We start from the raw sequence: 13,237 nt of genomic DNA on the forward strand, positions 1-13,237 counted from the left end.
ATTATGAAAGCTAAGAGAGTGCACGAGCAAGTAAAATTAAGGAAATACATTCTTTTTTTACTTTGATTCAGAGCAAGAAAATAATCAGGTAAAGAGGAAAGCCCTATAGGGGTCACAGAGGTAACCTACACATTCACCCAGATGTAGACATAGTCCTCAATGAATACTTTGCGTTGGTCTTCATAATGGACATGGACAACACAGGTACAGAGATCAGGGTGAAGGACTGGGTAGAAATTTTAAGTTGGATAAATCTGCAGGCCTGATATTTCCCAGGCTGTTGAGAGTGGCAAGGCATGGTGTACCTGCGTCTTAGCAGTAATTTTCAAATTTATTGGCAGCAGGTGAGGTGCCAAAGGACTGCTAAACAAACTGTTGGTGTTGTCCCATTATTAGACTTGTGCCGTGAAGATGATGCATAGTCTTTAGGGAGTCAGGAGGTGAGCTACTTACTGCAGTATTCCTAGCCCCTGTCCTGCTCTTATCAGTGTTTAGTTGTCAAGTCCAGTTTAGTTTGTAGTCAGTTTTTAGGATGTGGATAGTGGGAGATTCTTCCAAAACAAATCTTGCTCCCCAAAACAATAAAGTTAAAAATATTTACAAATTAGGAAAAGAGAAACCAGTTTAAGCCAAAGCAATAACAATCATGTCTGTGAATGTGAGCTGGAGGGCAGTGCAATCCTCAATTCAAACTCACCTCTACAAAATTGAAAAAAAGTGCCGCATTGGCAACCACAGTTAATTGAAATAGAGTACTTTCTTTCCCAAATTTTCTTCCCTTTAGCACCCCAAATTACAGTCAATATTGATAACACTGCATGGAGTTCTCTAGGTCAGCTCTGCTCGAGTCACTATGCACAGGTCAGACACAGAAACAAACAACATTCCAGTTAATCTGCACTGATTTATATAATTATTGAAATATCCAATTGAACAGTATGACATTTACAACGTATTGCATACTTTGAAGAACTATACTCACCATCACTTGAGGAAGAGAGAGATCTTTGAGGAGAGGTAAAAGGAAGGATTCACTGTACCTGGACAGCAGAATTTCATTTCTGTGCACTGCAGTTAAAGAAAGCTTCACACAAACAGTGTGTAGCAGGAAATCTTAAAACTAAAGGTCAATATGAAAAAAGTCTCATGCATGCAATTATAAATCATTGAAAGCAATCTCAAACTACCATGTTTAATCTATTTGACAGGTCCATATAAACTTGGGATGATACCACATTTGATTAGACTCGAGAAATCTTCCTTCTAATTAGCTAATTGGAATGATTGTGATACATGTTACTGTCTTGCAATTCAATTGGAGTATTTACTATTCTTGTGGTATTTGGACAGATGTAACCACAAAAATTACACAACTTCTTTTGCTTGATAGCTTAACAGGAACATCATCAAAAGACAGTGTGAGGCAAGAGAATGGAAGACAAATAAAAAGACGGATAGGTTGGAAAGAATCTGCACTGCTGTAAATTGGAGCCTCCTGAAATCCATGGTAACTCAACATCACGTATTTGGCATTTCCTGTTTCCCCTATATCAGCTCAAGTGAAGAACAAAGGCAGCTGACAACAAAGACCATCACAAAAGGCAGAAAGAAATGTATGATGTACCTCCACCTCTCTATTCTCCAGCACAGTATTGCAATCAGTGTAGTGTTTGCATCTGTCATGGGTTGTATGTTTTCCTTTTCTAATTAACCACGTATCATATGTAAACTGCTGCTCTTACACAAACTCAAAATTGCTACAAATTGTCTCCCACCACCTCCAATCACTTCCTCACCACCCATCACCACTACTGAAACTGAGTTCTGTTCTTCTTGATGGCAACCCTTGCTGGGGAGCATGTCAACCGTTGATATCTTACTCAAGTGGTCATTCATCATGAGAGACTCGTGGAGTAAGTATTTAATGACAACTTGCTGCGGGGAATGTCCTAGAGGAGTCCATAGTCTTCAGCCAACATTTTACAAAGTAATTTCAGGAACAAATACTTAAAGTTGTTTGTAGTGCTTTTAGCTGTTAGTACAGATCGTCAGAACCATGATTTTTGTGGTGTCTACCAGAGGAAGGCGTACAATCACAATCATCCCAAATGCTATCCTTGTGAAGATCAACTAGAAATATTTTGATCTGAATGGATCGGTACAATTGTGATAAACCAATTAACCATCAGGGAAGTTGAGGAAATAATCATTTCAAATGGCATACAGCTATCCCATTTGATCAATGATATGAGGTACATACCAAGTAACTGGAAAGATATTGATTTAATTGGTTTTGGCTGAATAGCTTAACTACCTCAGCACAATTCAAATCCTCCAGTCCACATTTTAACATAACCATTTCACACAAATTATTGGGTTTGGTTGTAAATCCCCCAGTGTTGTTAAGCTTAAGATTTTTGTTCTGTCAGCACGTTTAAAATTATACATTTGAAGCAGCACAGGATCCTTTTGAAGTTCATTACCTCTGGAAACAGTCATTAAGCAAATTGGCTTTATCATTTTCCTGCGGCTTCGTGTGAAAGTTTTTATTTGATCATATTCTCCTTTAGTTTATGGGTCATACATTATTCCTGCGGTGAAGTGTATGGAGAGTGGAGAAGATGATTTCCTTATATTCCACAGTTCAGCCAAACGGTATCTCACGTGGAAATGCAAGACGACAACGGTTGTGGCATGTTGCAATTGGGAATGGCTCATCTCGTAATTCTTCACACAGCATTAGTAATGTTTATTGAAACAATTTCACAGGACAAGGAAGAGGCCAGGTTCTTGAGTGCAGGCAGCCTAGTCAACTAGAGTTGCTTTGACACATCTCCTAGAATTGACCACAGAATCCTTGACTGGCTTGCCTGAGGTAAATGAGGGAATTAAAAGAATAAAATATTCACAATGGTCAGTCACATTTTACAAGTAAATTTGGCCAAATCCCCGCTTACTTTCACGTTAATCTCAGAGCAACAATCATCAGAAAATGCTTCCTGAGTATTGAGACAAATATTTTCAGACATATCATCTTTTTAACCATACGCATTTTTGACTTAGAAAAATGGATACAGCAAAGCTGCCCTTTTAAGGCCTACTGGACATTTGGGTTTTACATTAGTCTGCAAAGGATCATGGGTTTGTTTTCCATCACAGCTGTCCTCTTCCAGAAGTGGACTGAAGCCATTCTCTACAATCACCATTTTCTCTTCTGCTTTTGAAGGATTCTGGCCCGATTCAATATAAGAGGCCACACAGCCTAAATCCACAGGGATATTTTCCAGATCAGAATCATTGGCACTGAGGGAAAATTAAAAATAAATTACTTCAGCTACCCTGCATGTCTATTATCAGGATAATGGCAAAAAAAATCAACAAAAACAACGTAAACGTTTCTGAGAAATTTGATTGAAAACACTTCCTTGATAAAGAATTGTGTTCAATTTATAAGCAGTTTCTGAACTAAGTCTGGTCAAACACTTCCTCCCAGTGGTTACGTGCTTTCAGCAAGTATTAGTCATGTGGGAAACTGTTGCAGGAACATGGCTTCATGAACTCTGCAATACAGCAGTACCAGTTGCTAAAAGACCATTCTATTTTATGCCTGCAACAGAGGCCAGAAAGAGATCTCAGAAGCCCACTCTTCGCATTTACATGTTATTTTCCTGATGACTGGAGGATTTTCATTGCATATGCGCTAAGTGACACTTAACTCATTAAATGGTATCTTTGTTTTACTGGAGCCGATAACTAGTTCAAACGTTTAATTAGATTGACACCCTATATGTTATTACAGATGGTTCAGTACATGGGTAAAACAACAGCTGTGCAAGTAGTGCAACTCTAAGAACCTTAGTGTACCTGTTATTTAAAGTACACTACCCAGTTTTAAATGAAAAACTTAACTGCTTTAATGGGTTTATTAAGCTTTTCATTTCAAACAAACATATTTATCCACTTTTAAGATGGCCAAACATGGTTCCACTGGAACGAGTTTCAGAAAACAAGTCAGAGAACCTATAAATGAACAAACTCAATATTTTAAACAAGACTGGTTAAATATTTATGTCATACATTTTCATGCAACAAGACGTCAATTCTTAATACCTACCTGAGGAAAAGCTTCAAACAGGCACATGTAACAGCCTCAGGGATGTCAGGGAAGTGTTGAAGGCAGAACTGCAACAGGGAATAGTCGGCTTCTTGCAATGCAACTCCCATCAAATCTGGGCACAAGCTGATAAACAATTCATAATTTAACAGAACTGTGATTGTTTGCAAAGAAGAAAACTCCAACATCTACCGAAACAAGTAGAGGTTTAGACCTGCCCAAACTCAGCTGTACTGTTGCCTCACAGCTACAGTTAAGTGGCAAGAAATTCAGAGTTGGTGTAAAAACAAATCTCAGCACTTAGTTCACGTGGAAGGTAATTTATTATCACTGAAGTAAAACTGTTTTTGCATTCCATCGTAGAATAAATTGTGAATTATAGGTGTTCAGAACACTAAGCAGTTTTTGAAATACTGCAGAATTTTGGGTTGATAACGAGAGTTGCCTTTCTTCTATCACACAAATTAGTTTCACTCCAAGTTTCAAAGATTGGAAGGTTTCATTTTTTTTTGTTGTCAAAGCAGTAATTTCTCCTTTTCAGAATGGTTTAAGTTCAAAGAAATTCAAATATAATTCCCATCACCATGCACCTTCCATAAAACCTACTTCGTGGGCCATACACCTTAAGTTCAACTTCCTCAGCAGTAGAACTGCCAGTTCTTACATTATTTTGTTGGTGTAGTAGTAGATTTTTAATAGGTCAGAGCAATCAATTATATGCAGCTGACAATAGAAAATGCTGGAAACATGCATAACACCTAGCAACTGAGGAAAAAGAGAGAGAAAAACAGAGTTAATGTTCAAACTGGTGTTCTAACCAGAAAAGTTAACTTTGTTGCTCTGCAGAGATGCTGCCTGATCTGTTGAATATTATCAGCATTTTCTGTTTATCCATCTTATTTCCAACATCTGCAGTATTGTCAATACACATTACTTAAAAAAATGAAATGTGCTTTCAAACAGAGTAAAAACATTCTGAGGGAGTATTAGCTGTGAAAAATTATGTCCTGCACCACCTTCCCTCCCAAAAGAAGAGCTGTCAACCCTAAGGACAGAAATCATCACTGTACATAATTAATTGCCAGGTATGGTAGCCACTGCTGCAATTACAGCAGGCCCTGTGGTCACTAGCCACGGAGAAGGCCCAGAATGCAAGTGAGTAGTGCCAGACAGCACTAGGGTCAATCAGGTAAGACCAAAGGAAGAGGGTGGGTCAATTGCAAATGTCAGACAGGAGAGGGGGGGGGGGGAGGGGGGAGGGTTTATTGGTGGTTATGGTTCTACCAGAAGGGTTAGCCTTTCCACGTTCCATTCACCTTGACTACTTCTGGAAGAGGCCCTTAAAGTGGCCATTAAAGAAGTGGAAAGTTAGTTATTATGGCATCCAACCTTCAATCTACCCCTCACCTCCCAGTCTGCTCCCAAGGTTGAGGGTGTTCGGTAATAGGACAAATCCAACCAATGAGCTAAACTTTGAAACTCCTTATTTCAAAAAGGAAACTGACTTGCTGCTCAAATACATTGTCAAAGTGGATAAGGGTGCTAATGAGCTTGTCAAAAAGCCCACATTTCTGTTTTTGGTGAGAAGTATTTGCCTTGTATTTAAGAGAGAATTCTCACCTGTAAGATAGCATCTGTGTCTTTAAAATGTTCATTAGTGCTTTCTGGGGGTAGAACTTCACCTGCGTCTTACACCTGCTTACAAGGATTGTAGCAATCTGTGCAATAATTAGCTGAGCATTGGAGGCCTTCATGTTTCTTAACAATATCTTTAGTCGTTCATCTATTTCTTCTTTTGTACTAGTCTATGAAAGAATAGAACATTTTTTTGAAATAATATACTTCATAAATTATTTATAAGTACATTACAAAATAATTCAAGTCAGACATTACAGAAGATTGAAAAAAGGGAGGTGATGCACTTCGGTTGGAAGAACATTGAAATACAGCAAACCTTTTATCAACCAGCACCTATGGGCCAGGTGTGTGCGCTTGATCAAATATTCCGGCTGTTCAAGAGGTCTACATAATGGATGTAAGTTTGTTCGCTGAGCTGGAACGTTTGTTTTCACTGCACTGCTTGCAGATTCCAACACTCACCAACAAGTGGCGATAGGCCCAACCCCACAACTAGAGAACCGAAATGAAAACGAACGTTCCAGCTCAGCAAGCAAACTTACATGCAGAACCTCAACCTGAGCTACAAATCTTCTCAAAACTCGTTATAGTCTACATAATCCACGTAAAAACCTACACTAATAGATACGTAATACAAAATGTGTACACTTCACTGTTATACTTTATTCACAGCACAAATCACAAATAATAATCCAACTCTGTCTTAAATAAAACTTACCAGCAAACAGCCTTCTCACTTGTACCCTCAACTGACTACTCAGATGTTGCAGAGATCACGAAAATGCAGTAAACATCTGATATTTTAAGTATATAATTTTTCCTGGTTTATCGAGAGTGCCAGTTCATAAGGTGCCGGTTAAAACAAGGCTTGCTGTATCATATAAAATAGGGGGCACAATTCTAAAGGGGTGCAGGAAGAGAGCAGAAATGTAGGAGCACAGATCTTTGAAGATTGCAGGTGAGATGGAGAGCAGTTAATAGAGCACACAATGTCCTTAGCTTTATTAATGGGTGTATAGAATACAACAGCAAGGAAATGATGTTGAACTTTTATAAGACAGTTGATAGACTTCAGCTGGCGATGGATGCATTGGAGATAAAAGATTTACAAGAGTGGTTCCAGGAATGGAAAAAACTTCAGTAATAAGGAAAGATTGAAGAAGTTGGGATTAATTTTCTTCTTGGAGAGAAGCTGAGGTGATTTGACAGAGGCATTAAGAACAGAGTAGGCTGGATAGAGTAGATTGAAAAAAACTGTTCCCACTTTTTAAAGGACCAAGAATGAGAGGCCATTGATTTAAAGTAATGCGAAAAAGAAGCAAGAGTGATGACAGAAAAAATAGTTTGCACTAGCAACTGGTTAGGGTACTGAATGCACTGCCACAAACATAATCGAGGCAGGTTCAATTGAGGCTTTCAAGAGGGCACTTTGATAGAAATAGTGCACAAGGATAGGGGTAAAAAGCAAGAGATTGGTACGAGGCAATGGTGCTTATTTGAAGAGATGGTGCAGGCAGGATGAGCTGAATGGCCTCCTTCTACTCCGTAACAATTCTGTGATTATGTGGATACATTTTGTCCTCTATCCAGAGATTCGTACATTGCGTCCCTGTGAACAAGATCCATCTTTGATCTCCAGTTGAAGTAGTTGATAGCTCAGTAACTGCTGTGACAGAACTTGGGGAAGGTACCAGATGCAACAATACAGAGTAACTCGTACCTCTATCCACAATGCAGAAGGACCAATGATCCCAACATGCCCAGGTTTTGCCTCACTTGGTGTTATGCTTCCTCACCCCGACATTTTTGAAAGAATGGAACAATTATGATGGCCGGTGACAATTAAACGACAATATAATTACATAAAGAGCTGGATTATTCCATAATTTGGAGAGGCCGGTGTTGGACTGGGGTGTACAAAGTTAAAAATCTCACAACACCAGGTTATAGTTAGCTGTTAACAATGGTGATAGCTAGACAATATGTTGAAGGTGTTAGCCCCCTGTGTTCTCTGTCTATGCCACGATGTTTAGATAGATTCTAATCTAAAAAGTGAGATAACAGAGTTTTACATAAATTCATGCAGTTTTTGAGCTCAGAGTTCTACATGATTGCATGCAGTTTTTGAGCAAAGTACAATGTAACTCTGCAAGTACAAATTCACCCCACAAAATATGTGTGTGCACGTGGGTCTTTGTCTGTGTGTGTGTGTGTCTGTCTGGGGTGGGGGTTGAGAGTGTGAGAAAGTGTGTGTGTGTGCGCGCGTGCGCGCACACACAGTGAGTGCAGAGTGTTATTCCAAGCCAGGATAATACTGTAATTCATTAGTATCAACTGAACAAAAAAAAAGAGAACATTACAATATGCAATCTCTGGGATTCCTCCCAACTATATGAAGGAACCAGATGGAAATAAGTGGTTCTGAAATTAGGATGGTTTTATTTATCTGGGCTGAAGGAATCAAAATCATTGCCTTCAACACTTACAGTTAAACACATAATTACAAGTTATAATGTAACTCCTATTCAATAACTACAATCCCTGACTGTAAGAATGGTAGTAGCTCTGTCAATGTAATTTGCTGCATTATGGATTCAATGAGTTTAAAATTTAATTTTACTTTCCATGGATTTAAATAACATTATTAAAGCACCAAGATTTTAAACTGACGTGATTTTTGCTTGTGCGAAACAACCATTCAAGAAACAAGTAAATTAATTGAGCACCTCAACCTGACTTAATGTATTAAAATATTACTTTCCAGAATACATGGACCAATCCAAATAGAATCAAAATTAGACTAGCAAACTTAATTACTAAGTATTCTAAATTAACCAAAAATCTGTGTGTTACAATCATGATTGAATACAGCAAACAGCTGGGAGTCACAGAAGGAGTGCTGCAGCAGTTGTGAGGGATGTCACAGGAAGCATCCACACTATTTGCACAAGTCACAATCGAAAGTTGTTTACATATGTCCTTGAAACAGAGCTTTATAGCACCATCTCAAAAAAAAAGTTTTCAAAAAAAATCACACAGCTTTTGGATCAATAAATCTTGGTTGGGGAACAGCGAGAAAATGATAACACAAATTGAGGCCAAAACAAGGACACTCGTTAGATCATTTGTTTACCTGAATCACACTGAGAAATTGTTCCAGAGAGATGAGTTGTGATGGAGGACTTGCAACTTGACTTTTTCTGTTTCTCAGCTGCAACGCAGAAAATGTAAAGTTAATGTCAAAACTGTCAGGTTTTCCCTTATTGAGCTTTTTCACCAAGGACAACACACCTGGAAATATTTGTTAAAAACAGATGTTCTGGGGTTAAATTTGAAGTTAACGATTGGTGAAGAACCCATGGAAAAGGATGAAATACTGATTTTACACTCTATGCTATTTCACATGTTGACTTTAATGCAGCAGAATCAGACAGGGTATAAAACGATAATTTGCAATCCTGGAAAGCAGAAATCAATAAACAGAAAATGCTGGGGGAAAACCAAGCAGGCTTGTCAGTATTCATGAAGCGAGAGAAACAAAGACACTAACATTTCAGGTCCAACTGGGCCCACCAAACAAGAATTTAGATGGGATAAACATAAAGCTAGTTGTGGGAAATGGAAAATCTGTAAATCAAAGTGGAAAGTTGCAAAAACAAATCCTAGGGTCAAATCAGGGAGTGGTATTACAAACGTTTTAGGGTCAAATTAGAAAGCAGCATTACAAATGCAGAATTAAAAGCACTAACTGAATGCATGAAGTATTTGCAACCAGCTGGGAGATTTGATGGCGACAGTATAAGTAAAAGGGTATGGTTTTATTGCCAATATTGGAGACCAAGACTAGCAACTGAATATTAAGGTTATTAGACATTAATATCCCGATAAGGAGAGATGGGATCAATATATTAACTATAGAAGATTGCCACAGTACAAAAGGCAAGAATAATAAGGGAGTAAAATATTATATTAACTGAGATAGTTTTAGTGTATAATGTAGGGAGTGAGCAAAATTCTTAAGTTACATACAGGAGAACTTTTAGCCAATATCTTGAAAGCCTACCAAGGGATGGAGCAGCTCTGGATGCAATATTCAGAAATGTGCCCAGACATACGGACAGTATATCAATAGGAGAGCATTCTGGAGACAGTGACCATAACTTAGTTAGATTTCAGATAGTTATGGATAAGGATGGTTCAGGAATAAAAGTTCGAAACTCGGAAAATACTAATTTTATTAAAATACAGTTTTGTCAAAGTGGAGTGAGGGCCGCTATTTGCAGATTAACCTACATCAGTGCAGCAGGAAGCTTTCAAGGAGGAAACAAGAGTACAGGGCAAATGCATGCATAGTTCTGGTCTCCTTACCCAAGGGTACACTGCAGAGGTTCACCTGGGATGGTGGGACAGCCTGTGAGGAGACTACGCCTCCATTTTGAGTTTTGAAGAACAAGAGGCCAGCTGATAGAAACTTACAACATTCTTAAAAGGACAGAAAGAGTAGATGCAGAAGGGAGATCTTCCATGGCTAGGAGTTCTAGATTCAGGGGAAGAATAGCCTCTAAATAAAAGACCATGATGAGAAGAATAACTTTACTCGTTGACATGAAAGTGTTAGTCATATGTGGAGATAAAGTAGATAGAAAGAACCATTAAATATAGTAACATGAGGGAAGAATGAAAAGCTTTCTTTTCCTTTTTCAATATACTAAGTTAATTAACAGGCAAACACTTGTCAAATGTCAAAACACATACTTACATTTCTCATGCGTTTTCGTTCAGCAGGGGTGAGTGAAAAAGTTTGTTCCAGCTCAGCAGACTGTTCATTGTGAAGCAGTGTATTCCAGCTTACAACATTGGAAATAGCTTTTACTTTTGAGGAAGAAAAGACAAGAAGAATGCTCCAGTGGGACATTGTTCACATCAATTGTTACATTACTTAAAAGAATATTAGCAAACTAAGTATGTTCTGCACATACATATCTGAAAGGAAAAGTGGAGGAACCTGTGATTCAATGACTTTGGAGCATTTTCCAAAGACGCAGTGTTCTTTCATCTTGTCTGATTGAGTATTTAGCTGTCAGAATACAGAGGTAGTCTATTTTGACAAAGATGCTGTGTTCAAGCCTAATATTATCCTCAAACACATGGTCTTCAAACCAGAAACACCGAAAGAAATGTCTCAAAAATCAACCAGTCAGCATAGGACACTTATAAATGAATATCATGCCCATATATGCAAAACATTATTATAAATCATCAAAATGCTGAAAATAACATGAAATTCTGTTACTTTAAACAGTGGGTACCTACCTGCTGCATCTGGCTGTTTGAGTTTGCCAAGGACAGCTGCTAGGGAAGATGTATTGCAGGTAAATGGAATCACAGTCAGCACCTTTCCATGAGGTACAAAGAGCTTCCCATAACAACACCATAACTGAAAAATAAAAATAAAACTTCAACAAAAAGAAAACGACAACTCTGTCAAGAACTTTTCCTTACTTTTCCTAAAATTCCCATTGTAAAATCCATCTCCACCCATCGTCTCCAATTCAGAAGGATGGAAGTTCACTTTGACACCACATTACTTATGGATGGACTTTCATCAAGCGGTCTGAAGTGCAAGAAAAGATCCTACTGCCATTCATCACCAGGTAAAGGTGATTTAACATAGAATCAATTCCTTTCCAAAAGATGCTTGTGACAGAGCCTGTGATATATCAATTATGGTGATATATTTTGTTTAACAATAAAAGCTAGGCTTTCCAGTTTCAAGAATCACAATGTGATCTCTGAAACATTATAATGTGGTTAAATCTCAAATAATCCATGGACTGAACTCAGACAACAAAGCATGAAGTGCAGGATATGTGACCAATTGCTTAGGGTAACTTTACACTGAGACTGGAAATGAGGAGCACTCCCCACTTAAGGCAGGTTCACATAATATTTTAAATGTGAATAACCTCTTTTGAAAGATACAACACTCTAGGTAAGACTGACAATTTTGATGCATTTCAACGTATAGCATTTAAAGAGAGGAATCACACCTCTTTCTATGTAACAGGCAACATAGAAAATCAAGGTACCTGGCCACAGCTTCCATCTGGGAATTCCTTCCATCCCTGGAGTGTCTGAAACTTTGTATTCCAGATACTCAAAGAATCTGAAAGAAAATCATCAGTAAATTTCTTTAAGGAATTTGCAATATAGACCAAGGAAACAGTTACATAAGTGAAGGTAGATGATATCTTGGAAGGATGATCAGAACAGATGGGTAGAAGTACAAAAAAAACGTAGAATGGGCAAACACATTGTTGGGTGTGCCATACAAACCCCCAAAGAGTCAGGATCAAATTTGTAATGAAATTTCAGAGAAGTGAAAAAATAATAAGACAGTAAAATAGGGGATTTTAGTTCCCCTAATATTAACTGAGATAGCTTTAGTGTATAATGTAGCGAGTGAGCAAAATTCTTAATTTACACACAGGAGAACATTTTAGCCAATATCTTGAAAGCCTACCAAGGGAGGGAGCAGCTCTGGATGCAATATTCAGAAATGAGCCCAGACAGGATGGTGTATCAGTAGGGGAGTATTCTGGACATAGTGACCATAACTCAGTTAGATTTCACATAGTTATGGATAAGGGTGGTTCAGGAATAAAAGTTCTAAACTGGGAAAAGACTGATTTTACTAAAATGCAATTTGGTCAAAGTGGACTGAGGGCCACTACTTGCAGATAAAACTGCATCAGTGCAGCAGGAGGCTTTCAAGGAAGAAACAAGAGAACAGGGCAAATATGTCCCTGTAAAGATAAAGGATGGGACCGAAGAACCCTGGATGTCAAGGGATATAAAGATTAGGACTGAAAAGACAAACGTATGGCAGATATTGAGGGCTCAATTATGTAGAATCCATAAAAGGAGTATAAGGAATGCAGGGGAAGTAAGGAAATGTAAGCAAGTGTGCAAGCATGGGCAAGTAGAATAAAGGAAAACATCTTTTAAAAAAAAATTCTTAAGAGCAAGAAAATAACGAGGGAAAGAGTAAAGCCCTAAGTGTCTCAGAGATAATTTATATGTAGTCCCTGAGGACGTGGTCATGGTCCTCAAGAATACTTTGTGTAGGTCTTCATAAGAACAACAGAGGTATAGAGATCAGGATGAAGGACTGGGTACAGATTTTAAGGTTGATAAATCTCCAGGCTCAATACCTCCAACACTGTTGTAGGAGGCAAGGCATGAGGTATCAGGGGTCTAAGCAGTAATTTTCAAATTCTCTGCCAGAGTACCGGAGGACTGCTGAACAAACTGCTAGTGTTGTCCCGTTATTATAGTCACACATAGGATCTTTGGTCCAATTCATCCATGCTGACCACGTTTCCCAAAATAAACTAGTTCCATTTGCCTGCCTTTGGTCAACATCGCTCTAAATCTTTCCTATTCATATATCTATCCAAATGTGTTTTATATATGGTAACTATG

General features: G+C 38.2%; 1 protein-coding gene across 1 annotated transcript in view; it reads right to left on the reverse strand.

The window, feature by feature from the left end:
- Positions 1-895: 895 nt before the first annotated feature.
- Positions 896-13,237, reverse strand: part of nol11 (nucleolar protein 11) — a 29,286-nt gene continuing 16,944 nt past the window's right edge. Inside the window, exons 8-15 of the mRNA XM_043715059.1 lie at positions 11,842-11,918; positions 11,066-11,189; positions 10,512-10,624; positions 8,886-8,963; positions 5,735-5,919; positions 4,115-4,240; positions 3,076-3,303; positions 896-1,061 (exon numbers count right to left, since the gene is read on the reverse strand). Of these exons, the coding sequence (XP_043570994.1) occupies positions 914-1,061; positions 3,076-3,303; positions 4,115-4,240; positions 5,735-5,919; positions 8,886-8,963; positions 10,512-10,624; positions 11,066-11,189; positions 11,842-11,918 (1,079 nt within the window). The 3' untranslated portion in view covers positions 896-913. The remainder of the gene's footprint in view (positions 1,062-3,075; positions 3,304-4,114; positions 4,241-5,734; positions 5,920-8,885; positions 8,964-10,511; positions 10,625-11,065; positions 11,190-11,841; positions 11,919-13,237) is intronic.

This window comes from Chiloscyllium plagiosum, chromosome 24, assembly GCF_004010195.1.
Source record: "Chiloscyllium plagiosum isolate BGI_BamShark_2017 chromosome 24, ASM401019v2, whole genome shotgun sequence".
NCBI classification, from domain to species: domain Eukaryota; kingdom Metazoa; phylum Chordata; class Chondrichthyes; order Orectolobiformes; family Hemiscylliidae; genus Chiloscyllium; species Chiloscyllium plagiosum.